Raw genomic sequence first — 22,695 nt, forward strand, 5'->3', positions numbered from 1 at the left:
ATTAATTTCTAAAACTTTTAGCAAAGTACCAATTACCAAATTCATAATAAACTAGGCGAAAATCCACGCATGGTGCATGAATAAAACTATGATGGTTAAAGTTATGACAAACATATTACACTAATTACAATAATATAATTAAATTATTGATAAATATATAATATTATAAATAATTATACCCTTGTTATTAATTTAAAGTCGATAGTTTTTATATTTATTTGTTATAACACTTTCTAATTACTTTAAATATACGATAAAATAGACAACTATTAAAACCACATCATTTCAATAACCACCACCTATGAGTTCATATGAAAATAAAAATAAATCGACTTCTTCATTTTTAGCAAATTTTAACCATTATCAGATAGATATATTTTATGATCATTTCAATTCAAGGTAATGTATGTAGAGGTTGTGTGTGGATTTGCAATTTCAATTTAGTTGTGATATTTAATATTATAAAAAAAGTTATTTTTAAATAATTAAAGACTACATTTAAAAAAATTATTATTATAATAAATTACTTTTAGTCAAAATTTTGTTTTGTTAATTGATATTTAATTTGAAGTTAACAATTTAATTTGTATACATTAACTATATATATTATAAATCAACAAACTAATATATTATGAGTTACAAAATAGTTGACTTATAATAGTTAATTAGTTGAAAGCTCTGGAGTTTTAATATTAAAATAATACTTAATATCAAAATTTATCATAATATTTATGATTTATGATTACAATCAATATTAAAAGACAATTGAAACATCATTAAAGTTTCAAATGCATGAGATTCAAATAGTTTGACATCTATTATAATTAACTAATTTAAAATTGACTTACATGACAATCTTTTAAATAGGACCAATAAACCAAATAAAATCATTACTAAAAGTATTTAAAATATTATGATAGTTTAAAATAAACGTAAAAATCTAATAATTATATATAATTTAAAAATTGTTAATCCTTACACATATTTGAATAAATAAGTAAAAGTTATAGACTTTAAATTTCACATTTTTTGTTATTAAAAGTGATTTCACTCGAACACCTCCACTAAACGGATGTGGTTGTTCCTCAATGTCGTCATTGTAATGGCACTAACCCATCATAAGAGCCATGAGGTGTAACAAAACAATCCAAAAATAATATAGCCTGGAAAGTTATAATACAATATAAAGACATTTATATAATACTAAATACAATACAAAATAAAACTTTCAATTACAATAAGTCTAATATGATTACAACAAATACAAATCAAATATAAGTTATATTGGTATGAATACATTGTGTTGAAATATTTTAATTTTCATAAGCAGGTAAAAAATAACTCAAGCAAAATTACTAATTCTTATCTTTTTTATTTTATTTATTTTCAAAAACTATTTAAAGTGTGAAATTTGATTAAACAAACTAGTACTCCGTATAATTTAAACAAGATTAAAATTAAAAAAAAAATAAAAAAAATAAAAAAAATAAAAAAAATAAATCAACCCGTTATCTAAGATAGTTAACCAGCTTTAATGTTATATCAACTAATTTGTAATACAAATATCATTTATAAGAAATAAAATATAGCTAATAACATAGAAACTAATTATATTAATAGCAAATAATAAACATCCATAATAATGATTTAAAAACACAAAAAAAGATATTAATAATTTCTTTGAAGAACCTATAGATGTAAAAAAAAAAAAAATTATTGACCAAAAATAGATTACGAAAAAGTAAACATCTAAGGTGTTGTTTGTTTTTTTGGAAAAAACCTCTTCAAACCTTTTATTGTTGCGCGACGCAGCACAAACGCAACACTTTCATCTCATAGCTATTTGTTTTTCAGAAGTATTCAGATTAAAAAACCTCTGCGCGTGTTCTTCTTGGCTCAGCACTTGTTTTGCCTCTTCCTACCTCTTCCAACCTCTTATTTTTCTTTTTTTCTTGCTAAAATATTGATTATATATTGTTGAATTCTTATTTCACATTTTTTTTCGTTTTTTTTTTGTTTATTCTTGTTGAACTTTTTTTTTTCTTTTTTTTTTATATTGAATAATAATAATTTCTTGATAAAGTATCATTATTTTATGCTAAAATATTTTTATTTTTTTGTTAAAATATCATTATTTTTGCTGAAATATCATAAATTTTTGCCGAAATGTCATACATTATTAAATTTTCGGTATTAAAACACTACTTTCGGATTATAAAATCAGTTTATTTTAATTTTTTAATATCTGTAGCAGCATGCATATGATAAAAAAACAAACACGCTTCTTACTACAGTCTGCAGCCGTTTGGTCCACCTCTTTTACCGCAGAGGGTTGCAGAGGTGGTTCGCAGACTTTATGGATTTTTGCTTCGAAAAAACAAACAACACCTAAGTGATTACCTGCTACATGTCATAAAGATAAATGAAAATAGACGAAAAAATTCCAAGACCAATGTGAGAAAGCATATTGATGGGAGTATTTATTTCTCGTGTTTTGAAATACTAAAATCTAAGAATATGTATTGTATTTATTCAAGATGATATAAGATGAGAGAAAGAAACCATATACTTATAGATAAAATTATTTACATAGGTTAAGTTACCTAAAAAACCCCTTAATTAGCTTACCATATATTATATATATAAATAATGATCTAACAATATATATTTGGACTCATACAGGCTTTTTGTGCTAGAGCTTTGTGTGGGTCTTATCCTCTTTGTATCTGGTTGCTATGATCTTGCATTTGGAAAGCATTACTACTACATTTACCTATGTGTACAAGGTATAGCTTTCATCGTAATGGGTTTGGGTTATGTTGGCACTCAAGTTCCCAGCTCTTAGATGACATTCTCCGTCAGCCATTTTTGATCGACAATTATTTTATCTTTGTGCCCGATCATTTCTTCGTTAGCTACACCATACAATGTTTGAGAAAATGCAACTTTCTTCTAGTTCATTTAAATGAACGTTACCGTATTGTTTGCATACAAAAAGGTAAACCGTTGTAGTTCCATTCAAAGAATCATAAAAGCACACAAAGGACAAGAAATGGTGAAGAAAAGGTTGGTACCTTTTTCATGTTTCATGAAAGTTCATAAAGTAGAAGGTTTACTTGTATTTACGGGGTTATGTAGATTTTGTTTGAAATTTGATTCTTGTTTGTTGAACATGTATAATATTTATTTATTTTAAATAGCTAAACCCTGTGAAAAACATGTTTTAAGTACTCATTGACGACGTGTCATTATAGGTTTTGTCGATAAAGCCTCGTAACCATTCCTAAAAACATTGCTCTTGAAGGTTTGGTTGTTGTACATCACATATTTTGCAATGACATGTGTTAGTCATATGTTATTTTCATGGTTCTAAAAAACGCGTCATGGCGCGCCTCATGGCGTGTCATGGCGTGAGGCGTGGTGTAGCCGTTACGAAAACGTCCAAAGCGGGTTTGTTAAGTGTGACGTCTAAATAACGTGTCAAGGCGCACCTTATCGCGATATGACGCGAGTTTTTTTCAAGGCGCGATTTTTTTTTTGTTTTTTATTTTTTTTTATTTTTTTTATCGAGACTAAAATACTTGAGTTTTTGTTAACTTTTTATATTAAATACTAATATAACACTACTAGAAAACATGGAATAGGATATGGCTGTTTTTGCTAATATAATACGGATAATCATCTGTATCCTATTGGGGGTGTATCCTATTACAAAAGAAATAGAATACGGTTAAAACAACCGTATGCTATCCAAGGGTGTACATTGTATGTATATTATAGTGTATTATATATGGTGTATCCTATTTATCTTGCCGTATCTTATATGTGTATTATATATGGTGTATCGTATCCTATATGTGTATCTTATATCATATATGGTGTATCTTATTTTATATATATATATATATATATATATATATATATATATATAAAATAAGATACACCATATTGTATTCTATGTATATCCTATCATATTTATAATTGGTGTATCTACTAGAAGTACCCTATCATATTTATGAGCCAATATTTTATCATCCACTAGAATGTGATAAAATAAACCTAAGTTGCAATACAATATAAAAAAAATATATTTATATATTATGTTCAATATCAGGCAAATCAACTAAACAACGTGTTATGTTCAACTAAAATCTTAATTACATTTGCTTATTTATTTCCATCTCCAAATCTTTTTTTTGAAACGATCCAAATCTAACACATTTCGTATGTAGCTCTTGTTGTCTTCTTCGTCACTCCAAATTTGTTGAAAGCATTGACAATATACACAATTAAGTTGTAGCTTAAAAGAATCATTTAACATAAATAACTTGTTATTGTAATGATAATTTAAGATTAAGATTTTTTTTATTCATTTCCATCCAATCAAAAAAATACATTTTTGTAATTTATTTCCAAATTCGAATCATTTGGAAGATAGAAAAGACCATTATAATAGTAAAAACAACTAACCATGTAACATAGCTTCATTTCAAATACTTCTCTACAAAAGATGTCATCCAAAACTCAACAAAATCGTCCAACTCCGCATTCGAAAATGGTGTTTTATCGTTCCAAAGGTTCTACATACAAAGTAATACAAAATACTTAATTTAATAAACATTAAGGTTTAATTTTAAAATTAAAAAAAAAAAAAACTACTTACTTTAGGAAATCCCCGTTGTCTGTATAACATCATTACATGCATCCACTTTGAGATGTAATAGCCACACTCCCAATTCGACGTTTGTTGGTTGCACTAAATATAAAATACACATGAGAATATATATATATATATATATATATATATATATATATATATATATATATATATATATATATATATATATATATATATATATAATTGATAGTAAATTTAGTTACCTTTGCGAAAGTCCATGTCATTGCACGTGATCTGGATTTGGATTGTTTATTAAGCGTTGCAACAGCTCTAAAAAAGTAAGCATTATTGATTTCTTAGAATCCATAGAAAAAATAGCAGTAATAAAATACAAAAATAATAAACTTCTTACTTTTCGATATGTGTTACGATATCATAGTCTTCAAACGTCTTCATACCTCGACATGAATCCAAAATGTAGCACGCATGTTGACGAGGGCAGATTACAAATAATATGTAGTGTAACCTAGTAAAGTTTAAACATATTAGCAAAAATTATTGACAAAAATATAAGGCGTATAACATTTTCTAGAATATCATACCCTTGCAAATATGGTGCTAGAAAAATATCTTTTTCTTGATGAAAGTTCATCGCATCAACCAACTCATTTACAACACTATTTGTTCTGAATTCCTCACCGGTTCCACATTGCAAGCTAGTGATTTTTTGTGGGTTTATGAAGGCACATTTATTATCGTGTTGAAACATTGAATGTAGCATCCTACAAAAAATGTATATATATATATATATATATATATATATATATATATATATATATATATATATATATATTATAAAGGTAAACTTCTATGAAATATTAGTTATTTAAATGTTAACATACTCACATCTGAAAGCAAAAAATAGAATCAATATCGAGTTGCTTATTCGTCATAAGCTCTTTAATCAAGTCTGAATAGATTAGAACCTCAGTCCTCCAAACTCCAAAGATCCCTGGCTCACTTCTAACATGAACTGGATATTCAATTTTGCGGCTCATAAAATTTTTATACATTAACTTGTTCTTCGGCCTGCCATTTAGTTCTTTTGGCATTACAAATTGTCGTATTTTCTTTACAAGGGGCAAACTGTTGGTCTCATCGTACTTTCTTTTTGGTGTACCTACATTAAAAATCCATTTGATCAGCTAAAAGTTTTAAGGACTAATAATAAGGTTAAGCTACTACTTCATCACAAGGATTATGATAAGTATCAACCTGTGTTGGTGATGGTGTCGACGTTGGTACCATTGTCGATGTGTGGGAAGGTCTTTGATCTTTTTGCACAGTTGGAGTGGGCTGGGAAGTTTAGAAATGGTTACATATTGATTTCATTACATATCACTATAATATTAAAAAATAAAGGAAATTTATATTTTACCTTAACTAGAGCAATTGAACTTCGTGGCCATTGAGTAAAACCATACAGTGCATTCCCCAAAGTATATGTTTCTTCAGTCGGCACAGGAAGAGGGAACAACTTATAAACATCATAAATCTTTCATACAGATACCTTCACATGATGTTCTTTTAGCGGTATCCCATGTAACATTCCATTCTCCGATGGGTAGACTTTCCCTTCGGCAACTGTATGATGCTCTGTATCCGATGGTAGTAGCAACTCACAGTCAATAGGAGCCTACACACACACACACACACACACACATATATATATATATATATATATATATAACATGCATTTAATTAGTTTGTTTATATGTGTTTAAATGAATTATGTACGAAGAAACAATGCATACCTTTATATTATCTAATTCATCCATCATTGTAGATTGAACACTAGGTTTCTTCAAGTTCGGGCTTCATACTTTTATTGCCTCGTTCCTACGAGTATCATCATGTTGCATCATGCCATGATTCACACTAGTAGCCACCATAGAGTCGACCATGTCCCCGACAGTATCTACCACCTTAGCCATCATATCAGGCACCATATCAGTCATCAACTTATCATATAACTTCTCATATAACTTATTAAACAATCTCTCCTCTAGCCTCGTCACCAAATCTTCCAAATCTGGTAACTCTTGTTGTTTCCTATTTCCTTGGTTAATCCTTGATTCTTTTAGAGTGAGATTATAACCTACCGCCCTCGTGCGACCAGGGTGCCCTTTTCCTAAAACCTCTTCCATCAAATCAACTCAGGGTTTATCTTTTGATATCTGTAAATGCAAAGAAAGGGATTATATTAAAACCTACTTATTAAATAAATGATATATGGAGATGAAGAAAATAAAGTACACTTACAAACTCATCTGCTAATTGCTCACTCTCAGGCACTACAACGTAATCCCCTGAAGGAGTGCGTTTTGTCCTAGCGTAGATAAAATCTCTTGCCTGCTCACTTGATATATGGTGTCCTTTTATTTTTGCACCTAGCTCGATATCTTTATCCCACCGAGCTTTGTTCCCACGATACCCTAATGGGCCTAAGTGAGCTGGATTTTTGTTCTTCTTCACAATCTCCTTCCCATTTTTCCTTTTTTTCCTTCACACATATAAATGAAATTAGAATTTTTATTGTATAAAAATATCAAAAATAGATACTAAAGCCCAACCTGGAATTCTGCAGTGGATTTTAGCTTAACAAAATCTTCCCATGCTTCTTTGGTTAGGTACGGGTAAAAACTTGAAGCATCAAGATCATTGTCCATGAAATCATTAACAAGAGTCGACTTGTAGGCCCTCCATGACTTGTTGCATACTTTTAGTGTTTGTTTTTTGGGTGCATCATTTGGTATATTCCAATAATTCTATTTTATAAAATAAACTATAGTACTTATTAGTAACAATTATTAATTAAAAAACATTTAGCAAGTTATAAATACATACCTTAATGTCCAACCACAAGTTATGTAGCTCTGCCTTAGATACTTTATCCCAACTATCTTTAAGAATAGAAATCCTACTCCTAGCCGCGACTCCACAATAAGTTGCAAATTTAGGTTGATACTCTCCTATAGCTTGATTATGCTTATCGAAATCAACATGCAATGTTGCTAATTTTTCTTCAGTCTTTTCCCTTATCAATGTGGCGCTTTTCTTACTCCTTTCTATATTTTCCATTGTTGGGTGGGCAGGTTACTAAAGAACTCAAATTCAATTCAACTATCAGGTTAGTTTAGTAAAATGGTTTTCAGAATAACATCATTTTGCTTAAATAATTAAATATTAATATTTTTTAACATGTTACCCATAATTGCATAAAGTGTAAAAAAAACATATCATTATTCATTAAACAATCACATGTTTACTTTTTTATATTATTCATAGTCTATTATTAATAGTGGATTCATATAATAAAAACAAAACAGAAAAGAACAATAGTAACAGTTAGTTTAAATTCATCCCAACAGCTTAACTATTACTTTAAATTCTATATGATTGTACTATTATACCCTAACCTAATTAGTTAGAATAAAACCTACTTAAATATTGCAAAACCTCCTACATGTTAACTAGTTGCTGTTGCCATTCTTATTCAGGTTACGTGACTTTCATCTCTTATTCTACAATGCAACAATTAAAATATTAAATCCCTTTTTCATTAGATTAATTTGGTTTTGCATTCAATTAATTTTTGCATTCGTTGTTATTCTGCATTCACTTAATGTGGTTTGTAAGTTGTAACAGAGATTTCCTTATTTTCTTTCTTTTGACGAATGAAGTTGATATATCATCAAAACATCGTTAACAGTTACCAACTCTGCATATAATTGGGTATTTAGTTGTTTACTGATACTGTGAAGAAGAGTGAAGATGTTAGTGTGCTTACATAGTAAAATCATAACAAACTTTGTTCAAAAGGGTCGACTAAAAAACAAAGTACGTACATGGTGAACGACGACGATCGACAACTGTGAAGGTGGTAGCGGAGGTTTGACTAGTGATTGCCGGTTATGGAGAGTTTATGGCTAATTGACGACTGAGTTTGACTGATCGTCACTGGCGGTAAAGGGAGAGTAGATAGTGGTCGCCGGTGATGAAGAATTGCTAGTGATTGTCGTCTGTGTAGACGATGCTGCAATGTATGTGGAGAGGGTATACCGATGGTAATTTTTGGAAGATGATACGTACCAGTCCAATTTAGGGTACAGGAGGGTAATTCTTGGATGGCGGGGATTTTAAATATTTTTTGGTAAATTACTTGCCCGGTTCCAATAACCAAGATCGGCCCAATTGTTTTTTTTCTTAATTGTTTCTATAATGTAGTTAACATGGGAGTCGTGGACACTGGACAAGCTTGACGTCTTGATCAAGCAATAAGGGCTAATTTGGAATTGTATAAAACAACACTAAATGCAAGGTCCATACCAAATAATATATGAATTTTAAAACTTAACAGATCATGAAACAATATCTAAACAGAAAATGATAAAATCTGTTTGAATAATAATTATCATTGATTGTTGATTTACTTTAGCTATTTAACGCATAGATAAATCCAACTGAAGACAACACATTTGGGAAAAGTCAACTATGAGTTTAATCCTATTAACATACGTAGAAATCTAAAACATAAAAGCTGCTTGGCAAAACAATAAAATAAGACATATATTTTGAGTCTTTTATTTGAATAAAGAATAGTGTCTGGTTGTTAAGTTATTTGTTAGGCTATAATACTTATTGACAAAATCGCAAAAATGGTCCCCGTGGTTGGTAAATTTATGTGGCTTTGATACAGAAAGTTTTTTTTTTTTTTTTTTTTTCACAAATAGTCCAAAATTTGATCTTTTTATTATTTTTGGTCCCTATCAACTTAAAAGGACTATTTTACCCCTTAGATTTGTTTTTATATTCTTTTATGTTAATATTTCAATTAATTAAAAATATGACCTACCCACCCACCCCTCTCTCTATTTCTATTTTCTTTTGTTCTCAAGAAAACACACACACACACACACACTCAAGAATATACAACCCTTAGCTGTCATCGTCACCACTGTCTGTCACCATCACCACTAATTGCTACCGTTGTACACCATCATCTGCCGCCAACCATTACCATTCGTCGCCCACCCATCCACCTTATCTTCCCCCCCCCTCTCGTTCTCCCTCTCTCCACCTGCCAGAAAACTCCTATTTCCCCCCACGCATCTCCCTTGCTGGAAAGACGTGCTCAGATCGAATCAAGGGGTGCTCAAACCCAAATTGAATCACCCACCAGATTTCGTTTCCAGGTGGGTGGCGTGCTAAATGAACCGGGTCAATAGAGACGACAACATAAATTAAACCCAAATCGAATCACCTGCAAGACATGTAGCCTTCGGTGGTGGGTGTGATACTTCTTTTTTGTTTTTCTTTTAATTAAAATAGTAAGAAAATAATTTAAAGAAATTAAAAAAAATAAATAATGAAGGACGTATTCCTCATTTTAGGTAGGATGAGGACCAAACCGGCAAACTCACACAAAAATGCCAACGATAGGGACGAAATATCAAACAATAAAAGAAATATATTTAAAAAACAAAATGATTAAATTGTTTACAATATTGAACTGAAATAGATTATAATAAACAAAAAACAAAGTTAATAAACACAAGTATCTTCTCTAGTAGATGTCTTCATAACTAAGATGTCATTTTTTGTTTCTGCAAACAAACAAAAAATAGTAAGTATATAATATCGTAATCTATTTCGTTTCAAATGAAAACCAAGTTGTTTTGTTATGGTTTTTTAAATTAAATAAATGACATTATACCTTTTTCTCTTCTTAGATAAACTCCTTCGTTGTGGTCTGACCTTAAATAAGCAATATCATTGATAATGACATCTGAAGATGTGATGCCGATAGAAAATGGAGGTAACTCGTCAAATTGGTTGTATTCTTCCTCGTCCTCAACATTTTCAACACCAAGTATACGTCGTTTACCTTGGAGGACGATGTGCCATCCAGAATTCTTGGGGTCCTCAACATAGAATATCTGGTTAGCTTGATTGGCTAGAATAAATGGCTCAGATACATAGCCATCTGTGGAAAGGTTGACAAGTGTGAAACCGTCTTCGTCAACTTTAACACCTCCTTTATTCTTGACCCACTTACACTTGAAGAGCGGTACTATAGTTGATGAATCATATTTTAATTCCCAAATTTCTTGAATGACACCATAATATGAATCTTTGGCTATAATCGCCTGCACCTGGTGATTTACATTAGAGTATCCAATCGAGCTTGCTATTAACGTCACACCACTATTTTGTTGTGTACTCTTTCGATCCTGTTTTCCAGTGTAAAATGTATATCCATTAATGTCGTAGCTCTGGTAAGTGGACACAGCATTTCGCGGACCATACACTAATAGTTTAACCAAAGGATCAAGATCTTCTCTATCTAACTTTTCTTTCACCTTTTCCTTCAACCATGCTGGAAATGTTCTGATTTGCTCCTTAACATACCATTTTTCAGACCTTTGTTTGTTTCTAGATCGTAACATTGACATTTGGTCATTTATGTATGGAGCAACAACTATCATGTGTTGTAATACTGTAAAATGTGGTAGGTGGAGTTCATCACGATTAGGTATGATCACTTTCAATCCAACAACACCAATCCCTTGAAGTCTACCTTCATGTCTTGATTGTGGCATCCCAATAGCAGGGACACCTTTCAGATAGTTTGTACAAAATTCAATCACCTCTTCTGAAGCATATCCTTTAACAATACTGCCTTCTGGTCGATGTCGATTTCTTACATGCCCTTTTAAGAAACCCATGTATCTCTCAAATGGGTACATGTATCATAGATATACTGGACCACAAACCTTTATTTCTCTTACAATATGAGATACAAGGTGAACCATGACATCAAAAAATGAAGGTGGAACGTACATTTCAAGTTGGCATAAAGTGATGATAATATCGTGTTGCCATGAATCTAACACTTCAGGATCAATAACTTTTGAATGAATCATGTTGAAAAACAAGCATAACTTTGGAATTGCGTGTCGGACATCATCTGGAAGTATTCCACGGATTGCAATAGGAATCATATGTGTGATTAGAACATGAAAATCATGTGACTTCATACCCATTAATTTAAGGTCTTTCATTGACACCAACTTACTAATGTTTGAAGAATAGCCAGATGGCACTTTCACACCATGCAAACATTTACAAAATTTTGTTTTCTCATCTTTAGACAAAGTATGACAAGCTGGTGGTAGATACGTGAGCTTTCCTTCTTTTTCAATGGGTGCAAGTTGTGGTCGTATTCCCATTGTAACCATGCCCCTTCGAACGTTGACCCCATCCTTTGATTTCTTATAAATGTCCAACAACAATGCTATCAAGGCATCACAAACATTCTTCTCAATATGCATAACATCAAGACAATGTCGTACCTCTAACTTTTCCCAATATGGTAATTCCCAAAAGATAGACCTTTTTTTCCAATTAGTTGGCTGCTTATTGTTATTGCATTTTCCAAACTGAATATCTAAATTATGAACTCGGGAAAATGTAGTTTTTCCGTCCATTGGTTCAGACATATCTCGATTTTCAGTTTTACCATCAAACAAGTCTCCCTTCTTACGATAAACATGGGTCTTTGGAAGAAATCGTCGATGGCCCATGTATACATGTTTCTTACATTCTCCCAACCATAAAAATACTGCGTCTTTTTCACAAACTGGACATGCTTTCTTTCCTTTTGTACTATATCCAGACAAATTTACGTAAGCTGGAAAATCACTTATAGTGCAAAATATCATGGCATGTAGTTGGAAATACTCCTTCTTGAACGCATCATACACCCTGACACCAGAATTCCATAATAATTTCATTTCATCAATTAATGGAGCCAAAAACACATCAATGTCATTACCAGGTTGTTTTGGACCTTGAATTAGTAACGGCATCATGATGTATTTTCTCTTCATGCATAACCAAGGTGGAAGATTATAAATGAATAGAAGTACTGGCCATGTGCTATGACTGCTACTCATGTTTCCGAATGGATTGATTCCATCTGAACTAAGTCCAAACCGAATATTTCTAATCTCACCACCAAATTCTTTAAATTCAGAATCAATATTCTCCCATTGAGGAGAATCAGCCACATGTCTCAATTTTCCATCCACCGTATGTTTATCGGCATGCCAACGTAACAAATTTGCATCTTCGGCGTTCGCAAATAATCGTTTCAATCTTGGTATGACAGGCAAATACCATAACACTTTTGCAGGGGGGGCGTTCTTTTTCACATCACTGTTTACTTCTGTTTGTTTCTTTTTCATATATCTTGATGCTCCACATGTGATACATTCATGTAGATTAGCATGCTCTTTTCTATATAACATACAATCATTTGGACATGCATGTATTCTTTCGACTTCTAAATCCATCGGACACAATAGTTTTTTTGCTTGGTATAATGAAATAGGCAACTCATTATTTTTGGGGAGCATGTCATGTAGAAGCTCTAGCAAGTCCGTGAAACTTTTATCACTCCAACCATTGCTTGCTTTTAAATTAAACAATTTTAGCACGGCGGAAATTTTGGTAAATTTAGTGCAACCAACATACAATGGTTTTTCAGCGTCGTCAAACATTTGTTGAAAATTTTTATAATCTTTATCGGGAATATTATCTTCGATATCATGTAGCATGTCATCTATTTTATCCAAATTTTCGTTTTGTGAATCATCAATATCATCGCCATTATTTTCAGTATCAACCATGTTACAATCAACAAATAATTCACCATGTCGTGTCCAACGTGTATAGCCATTCATAAACCCATAACATATCAGATGTTCTTGTATTATGTTTAATTCACTAAACTTTTTGAAATTTTGACACTTTTTACATGGACACCAAATGTGAGTCTCTCCTTCTTTCACCCGATGATCATCAACAACTTTAAGAAAAAAATTCAAGCAATCTAAATATTCATCACTAGCACGACGCAACTCATACATCCAAGTTTCATGGTCCATCTATAAATTATAAAATCAATATTTAGTAAATAATTATACATGAGATGGATATAGATGGTGCAAGTAGACATTCATAAACCGTTTTTTGAATAATTTGTCTAGGGAATAAATATCAACATATTGACTATTTAAGAAAAAATTGGCAACATTTCATATTAGCATATTGACAATTTATGAAAAAAACGACAAAAGTGATTGTGCATATCTAACCTTAGGTATAGAATCATCCAAAATGACTTAGTTATGCATTAAATTAAGTAACTTACTCTAAATTAAGTTTATTCGATTTATAGGCTAAACATTTTTTATGTCAAACTCTCCTAGAGGCCCGTTTTTCATCAGATTTAACCCACTGTTGGTTAAATAAAATTATGAGTTTTATGCAAAAAAGTGTCATTATTTTTGAAATTTTTTTTTGATAAAGTCCTAAAAGTTTTTTTTTAACAGAAAGGTCTTAAATTTTTGAGAAAATCACATAATTTGACATTTTTTCTTCAAATGTAAAAAAAAAAAATTTCGTTAATTTGGACAAAATGTTAAATAATCGAGATTTTTTTGTTAAAAAAAAACTTTTAGTACTTTATTAAAACTTTTGCAAAAATAATGACACTTTTCTGCATAAAACCCATATAATTATTGCACCTAAGTTTAAATGTAAATACAAAAATAAGATATTTATTACATTAGTTCCTATGCCGATGATTTAATAAGCAATATATACAATATGAAATCTTAAATTATACTTTATATTAAAATAAACATAACGTATATAATAAAACAAAATTTTGTTTCCCATTATCATGATTTCTTTGTTTAATATGATTTTTCAAACTTTTGCAAGTTTTATTTCGTTTATAATTTTTTTCAAATGCAAACATTTTGAAATCAAAGATCATATCCCCATTAACCCTTAACTATTTTAAGAATATAAAATATTTTCCAATATATCATTAGAAGCCAACACCAATTCCATTGTTTAATCTTTTCAATTTGATTCGTACATGCATATATGATTATTCCAAAACTTGAGGTATTATCTTTAGAGGAAAACCTAAAATCTAGGCCAATATATAGATTTAATCTAACTTTAATCAAAACTACGATCAAATTAAGAAACAAATAATATCGATCAATCTCTAAATATTATTAAAAGAGAACCCTTAATTCACCAATGAAGCAATCAAGACCATTGATTGTATTTCAATTATATGATTTTCACCATTAGATCAAATTGATGACATCATCTTCTCAAAATAGAATTCAAAAGTTTAATTATAGAATCTTTAAATTTACCAATTACATTTCAAACACAATTACATTAAATTATAGAATCTTTAATTATAGAATCTATTCATATTTAATTATAGAATCTATTCATACTTTCAAAAATATATTTCACAATTCAGGCATAATTACATTTAATTATAGAATCTTTAAAATCAACAATTATGTTATTAATTAAAGATATCATTCTATTTATATATGAGACATCGGTTTCTCTATAAATTTGGCCAAAAACATGAATAACCGCCCTCATCTTTCTCCTCGGTTTTTTTCTCTTAAACCAGAATTCCCTAATCCTCTTCTTCCTCATGTCAATGGTTGTACTTCAATTGATGCTTTGTGTGTTCATAATAGAATGTAGCACCATAAGGTGGTTCCTTTTTCTCATGTATTCTTAGAATTTGCGTATTGCTTCTTCCTTGCATCTCTAATTATCACACCTCTGTTTTGGCTTCACACAAATCTCTATAAACTGAAGCAAGGATCTCCTTCAAGACATCTTTTGACGATTTATGTCATCATGAACCCTAATTAATATTGTTCATAATTTAATTCCATTATTTATAATTTTGGCTTCAAAATTTAAACCTGATTAGTTGTTTTTTTTAAACTCCTTAAATAAGCATATCAATAATTATGTTATCTTTAATATATATTAAAACAAAAATCTTATGATATCATCTGAAACAATCTGGTTCATTGAATGCATTTCAATCTTATGTTTTCCATCCATAGATCAAATTGGTGACACTATATTCCCCAAATGGAATGTATTTAATACCAATAAAAGCTTTCCAATTGTCAAACAAAATTAACTTAAATCCATTGAAATGGAATGTATTTAATTTTAATAAATTTCCTCCTATTTTAAATCTTGAATTTCCGGTTATAAAAGTTTTAAAATAGTCAACTTTAAAAACATATTACTGAAAACCATTTCAATTAAGGCATTAAATATCTACCATTAATATAAATCCGTTTATATTAGCAAACCATTAATATCAAATCCATTTTTATTAGGAAACCATTAATACCAAAAAATCAGATTCAAATTATCACATACATATACGATTTATCTTTGAATTTACGGCTCACACTTATTTTCGATCGTTGTTTTTCTTCAAACCTTCTCCTACAACATCATTCTTATTGTTTATCACTACCATCATCATTATCTGTTTCAAACCTTCATTGTTGTGCACTAGAATGTGAATACCTTCTTTCGCTTTTTTATATTTTTTTCGATTATTTTTTGTTCCCGTATCAAATATACATATTCATATATATTTTGATATTCTTTGTCACAACTTATATGAAATCAATTAACATCATTCAGTCTAGATTAAGTCAAACAAAACAAAAATGTATAATTTTTCATATTAAATTCTTAACCTATTAACTTGGACTCATACTCAAGAACCTCTACAAACTGCAATAGCTATGTGATTTTTTTTACAATTTATAGCAACATACTTACCATGAAAAAAGAACTTTTAATTTAAACTACAACTTAGTTTTTTATCGGTAACAACAATATACAACACTTAATATCAACATCATTTCCTACCGGTTTGTCTAAATATTAATACATGAACCATATCAAAAGTAGGCTAAGAAGTTAAAATCTAAACTAGGAATAATCTTATTTCCTTGAATATCATATTTACGGTATTATAGAAAATTTTTATTTGATTGTAGAATCAAATTGCATAATTACAATTAACATTGTTTTTATTAAACTTTATATGTAGGTATGAAACAACAGTAAGTATATTTTTGAAGGAATAGTATTCAAAATAATTTGTATAATCTAAATACATGTTAATTTAGTTTATTTCTATACTTTCCTGTAACATTGGATTTTTTTGTCATGTTACATTCAAAATGTGGGTTATTAGAACAGACACCTTAGGTGTTTGACGAAATGTCTCAAAGAATCTGACACAAGTTCTCTACGCTCACCTCACAACCATGTATAAATTTTGGTTTTTTTTTTCTAGATTTTTAGCATCATGTGTTTTTTATGTTTGCAACTTTGTAGTGTTACATGTTTTTTTTGTCTCATCCTCAGGTTTTTCTATCTTTGATAGGGCTTTATTTTTTATATTTATTGTAAACTATCGATTCAACCTATGTCACTCTGTTATGACTTTTATTAGCGTGATAAGATTCTAATAAATTGTCCATTTCTTGATCTTTTAGAAAAAGATGTTCTAACTGGATTATCATCTACGACCGTGGTATTCTATTTTGTTAATGAAGCGGTCTATGATTTGGTCGTGATGGTTTTTACGGATTATGTTTGGACTGATAATTGTTCTTGTCATTAAAAAAATACATCCAACAAAAAGTGAAAGATAATTTTTTAAATTAATATCATCATTTAACTTTAAAGGATTTTTTTCAACTTTGATGGAATGTAATAGAGTTTTGGCTGAAATTTTCAATTTTGTCGGCATATAACAGGTTATGACTTAAATAAAAATATTAGATATTTGGGCAATCAGGTTTTCTTCAGTTCTTAAATTATTTTGCCGAAAGTGGTCCAATTTTGTATTATTGATCTTACAAAAGGCAAGTCTCATGTTTCTTTTAGCATATCCATTGAGTTTAATAGTTTATTGTTCATATTTGTTTTTTAAAAAAAAATGTTAAATCTTGTTTTAGTGAATGCAAGTCAGTAGGAAGTAAAGGTGCAAGAAGAGAAAAATACTAAATATGGGATGATCATGGTTATTTCAAGCCAAAATAAAATTCAAAAGTAACAAATGCTAAATTTAAAAGATAAACACTTGTAATGCAGAATACATATTATACTTCCTAAATAAGTAACCAAAAACTAACCTCATCCCCAAATAAATTACATATTAACTAACATCAATAAATTATAATTATAGTGTCTTGATTTTTAATTATACATTATAGAGAGTTGGTTAATATGTAGTCATTATTTTTGTATTCGTATCGGTTTTGAACTACAAAAACTATATTCAAATAATAAAAATGAAATGTAACATATACAATGGTAATAATGCAAAAATAACCTTCAAATTTGGTTTGATACAAAAAAATAGTCTAAAACTTATTTATAAAAGCAACAAGAAATAACAACGAACTTTCAAAAAGAAATGAGAAATTACAACTAACTTTTAAAAAGTATCAAGAATGTATAATATAGGATGATAATAATGCTTAAAAACACCGAGTTTGGTCTGATGCGAAAAAAAGTAATTTTATATGAAAGTAGGATTGCAGTAATACTAAAAGAACCTATATGTTTTTTATCTGATGCAAAAGTGGTCGAAACATACTTCTAAATTGGCAAGAAATAGCAATGAACTTTTAATTCATCTTGAATAACCATTTAATAGCTATTTGTGAAAGATATGAATACTCAGCAGTTAAGACCATAGACCTTACTCAAACGTCTGTAAATGTTTGAAGTAAGCATTCATTTTTCCATTATTTTATCATTGTCATAAAATAAAAATAAAAAATCATCATTTGTTTAAATTGTTTAATTCGTCTCATAATAACAAGTAAGTTGTGTGCCAATTATGTATTTTGACATTTTCAATAAATTATGGGCAATATCTAAATCGAGCAAGCATAAATGTTTTTATATTTCTTTGTTATAGTTTTTTTTTATATATTTAATATTGTATGTGTGTGTGTGTGTGGGGGGGGGGGGGGGGGGGGGAGGGAGGGGGTTATGTGGTTCATTTCAAATTCTATTTTTTTAAATAAACAATTCTATTTCGTAATATAACCATAAAATAACAATGTATTTTGAAAGTACATTGTCAAACGTTGGATTATACTTGCGTAGACCCGTTTTTGCGCATGGTTAACTATATGTAGCTGTTTCAGGTGTCACAAGTAAAAAAGGTTTGAACGTACTTTGTGGCGATGAAGGTCGTTCAACTAATAAAACAAAAAATGGTGTCTACAAAGAGGTCCTTCAACGACTATATACATTTACCAACCTCAGTGTATTTTATACACATTTCAATAATATCAATAACCCTGATTTTTTTATAATTATTCTGCAATATCTATATACATTTATATTTTATTTATGCGATCCCCGCGTTTAACGCGGGTCATAATCTAGTTACAAACTAAAAGAAAACTAATTTGATTGAGAAATGATTATATAAAGATTATTAAAGGAAAATAAAAAACCATACCTCAACTAACCAAGTCGTTGATTTGATTCTCAATTAAGCAAATAAGTTGCGATTTGATTTAAAAAAAAAAAAGATTAATGTTACGACTTCAAATTTACATATAATAAGGTTGAAGTGTCAATATATAATAGGGTTGAAGTATGATTTAGATAAATACGATTTATTCCGTATAAAAGCGAGTTTGATTTAATCTTATCCAAATAAAATACACAAAATAGAATACGGCGGATTTTGTTAGTGTATTCTATATCTCAAATAGAATACACTAAATAGAATACATCTACTTAGTATTCTCGTATCCTATTTCTTTGTAATTTATATTTGCCATAGGATACACCTAAAAGAATACGATTTTTTGATATCATGTATCCTATTTCCTATTAGGATACGAAACTAGTTATATCCGTATTATATATGGTGTCTCCTATTTGTTATTTTCTAGTAGTGTCAGTTTCTTTCCAAAAAAATGCAAATATGGACAGAAGACAAAGAATATGCAAATAAAGATCAATGTACTCTCCAAGTTGACTTATAAAACACAAAGAACATGCAAATATAGACAGAAGGTTATTGATCTAATAAATGACAAATTTTACTTGCATCCTTAAAAATTCAATTGATCTTTGAAGAATAGTGTATAAAGAGTAACTTCCTTATGTATTGAGATACCTGAAAACTCACTATTAGAAAACAACCCTTTAATGACACACAATCAATGACACACACTGATTTACGATATGTATTTTTTACACTTCCTAAAATTAATGTCAGTTTTCTAAAATTTGAAGAATAGAGGACACACATTTTTGCGTGCCCTAAAATTAGTGTCTAACAAAAAAAAAAAAAAACACGGAGGGAACCTATCATAAAAAGCATGTCATGTAAATGTGTCGTTGTATATATATATATATATATATATATATATATATATATATATATATATATATATATATATATATATATATATATATAAGGCACGTTCTCCGTTCGTCTCCCCCGCGTCCATCGTTCTAATTACAAAATCGATCAACTAGGGTTTTTTTGACCGGAGACCTCTGAAATCATTCCACACAGTGGATCCCTAGATTTCCCATTTTCTCTCTCTCTCATTTCCATCACACTTTGGCTCTTACCGATTCCTTCCCCTTGCTCATCAAATACACTGGTCACCACCTATATCGTTTACCACCATTAGGAAAGGACTGATAATTTCTCGAGTTTCTTCAACTCGCATGTGTTCTCCAAGGTCAGCTAAGTCCAAATCTGTGATTCAAACTACAATTCATCCCAAAATTTAGAAAACTCCGTTGTTTATCCAACAACTTGTCGATTCATAATTTTGGGAGAGAGAATCACGCCTCATATCTGGTTTGCGACCTACACTGTTGCTTCATTGTGTGCGGCTCTTCTCTTCCCTAGGTTGTGTGCCTCTACCTTTGAGACTATATGTTTCCCTTCTCTTGCTGTATATTTCACATTGAGGGAGCTAATTTTGTTTGCCCTACTTTTCGGTTCTGGTACAGGCTAGTTTGCTCCTTGGCAACAATGAGGAATCTAATGATCAAAATAATGTTGAAGCTGAATAAAAAAATGAGGAATCTAGTTTTTATAGCCTTCATTGCAGTATTATAGAAATAAATTTCTTATTAAATTGTAATAAAATCATTGCTTTGTTCTTGAAAATTGTAGGTTTGACATCCAAAATCATGATTAGGGTATCCATTTTTTTATTCACACCTGTACAAACTGATTCTTTTTAGTATTTTGTATGCAATGAAATGAGAATCAGTGCATCTTTTTTAGTTTAGATCTATTAAGCCATCTCTCACCAAAAAAAGATATAATTTGATTTCTGGTTTTCATATATCTTACTCTTTGCATTTCATCCCATCAGGGAACCAAATAGACCTTTGGAAATGGCTGCAAGTATCATATTTAAAACATAAGATAAACATTTAAGAATCTTGATTTACAAAAGAATGTGATTACCCAATCATAACAAGAAAGTGGTTTCATTTGATTTAGAAGCACATCCACATCCACTGTACATATTTCTAACAACTGAATCCTATTTCTTGTATGCTTGTTTACAGGAGAAAGAAGCAAAGAAAGAAGCTTTTAGAAAGTATTTAGAGTCTAGTGGCGTTCTAGATGATTTGACTAAAGGTGCATCTCACTTGACCACATAATGATAATGGTGTTTAGATACATTACTTCTTTCACAAAATAACCTGTCTTCTTGAACTTTCTATCATATGTAGTTCTTGTGGCTTTATATGAATAGAGTGACAAACCTTCATCAGTTGTTGAGTAAGTTCAAATGAATCTCTGAAGAATCTGATTTTCCTTTTCTTGAATGTGGAAAAACTTAAAACTTATTATTTGTTCAATAGGTTTGTCCAGCAAAAACTAGGTGGTCCTAGCTTGTCTGAATATGAAAAACTTAAGACTTGTTATTTGGTTATGAGCCTATTATTAGAAAGAATTCTTTTCCAAATGCAATGAAGGCTGTAAAAACTAGAAACATGAGAAAAGGTGAATCATCAACATCAAGTTCAGTCTCTAGTATTCGGGCTTGTTTTCTTCCTCTAATTCCCAAACTGAGAGCATGGTTATGGATCCTCCATCTGACATGAAAAAATTGGTTGATAAAATAGTTGAGTTTTTCATCAAGAATGGGAGGCAGTTTGAAGGAGTTCTTATAGAACAAGATTGTGGTCATGACAGATTCCCTTTTCTAATTACAAATAACATATTCCATCCATACTATCTAAAAGTTCTTCACATTATTTAAGTTGATATATTTTCTCATTTTTTTTCCTATCTTGTAGTCGAAGTCAATTGTCAAGAGTTTCCACAATGAGAAAGGAAATGTTTCCACAATGAGTTTCCCTTTGGGTTTGTTTTATCATTCTGTTCTGACTTCTTTTCCCTTGGGCCTTGTTCAGGTGCATCATATTTGTTCAAGACATTCTAGATGTTGGTATCTATAATTATGTATTTAGCTTTGAATATGGAAATAAATGGTTGATATCCTAGGGAGTCAAAGTTTTGAGGTGGGGCTTCTGGGTTTGTTAAGCTCCTATTGCTCATGTTGTATTCTTTATTCTCTTGAAACTACATTTTCTTGAAACTACAAGGCTATTTTTGGTTTCTATAATGAAAAATATATCCATTTGTAACTATATATGTTTTCACAAGACCAAGAAGTTGCTCTTTCTTGTGACATCTTAAGAAGTTTCTATGAAGCATTTTCTATCTATTCATTTGGAAGTTACTTGATTACCAGACTTTTGAACTTTGTAGGTTGCAGGGAGCAGTCTTATGGCTGGGATATTAAAAACAGTTGCACATAATAAAAATCATCCAAAACTATCAAGGTAAAATATGTTTTTTATATTAACAAATAATTTTCTTTTCAATTGAGTTCGAACTATGTTTTGTTTTGGCTTTTTTTTAAATATTATATCTGGAAGTGTAGATATTTGAAGTAGGTGATGTAGCATTATTGGATGAGTTAAAAGATGTTCGGGAAAGAAATCAACGCCAAGTTGAACCCCGTTATTATAGTGCTGCTTCAGGTTTTGAGGGA

General features: G+C 30.0%; 1 protein-coding gene across 3 annotated transcripts in view; it reads left to right on the forward strand.

Annotated features, from left to right (window-relative positions):
• The window catches only part of LOC145086257 (glucomannan 4-beta-mannosyltransferase 9-like), a 37,387-nt gene extending 16,136 nt beyond the window's left edge, over window positions 1–21,251 (forward strand). Inside the window, exons 9-10 of one of the 3 annotated variants that reach the window (XM_079024010.1) lie at window positions 7,774–7,808; window positions 8,179–8,243. In XM_079024010.1, the coding sequence (XP_078880136.1) occupies window positions 7,774–7,808; window positions 8,179–8,228 (85 nt within the window). In that variant the 3' untranslated portion in view covers window positions 8,229–8,243. Of the gene's footprint in view, window positions 1–2,682; window positions 3,304–7,773; window positions 7,809–8,178; window positions 8,244–21,196 lie in introns of those variants that run through there. The other 2 variants (XM_079024011.1, XM_079024009.1) reach the window with 2 other exon arrangements.
• The last annotated feature ends 1,444 nt before the right edge of the window (window positions 21,252–22,695 follow it).

Source organism: Lactuca serriola, chromosome 2, assembly GCF_051521515.1.
Source record: "Lactuca serriola cultivar US96UC23 chromosome 2, Lser_US96UC23_V15, whole genome shotgun sequence".
Lineage (NCBI taxonomy): Eukaryota > Viridiplantae > Streptophyta > Magnoliopsida > Asterales > Asteraceae > Lactuca > Lactuca serriola.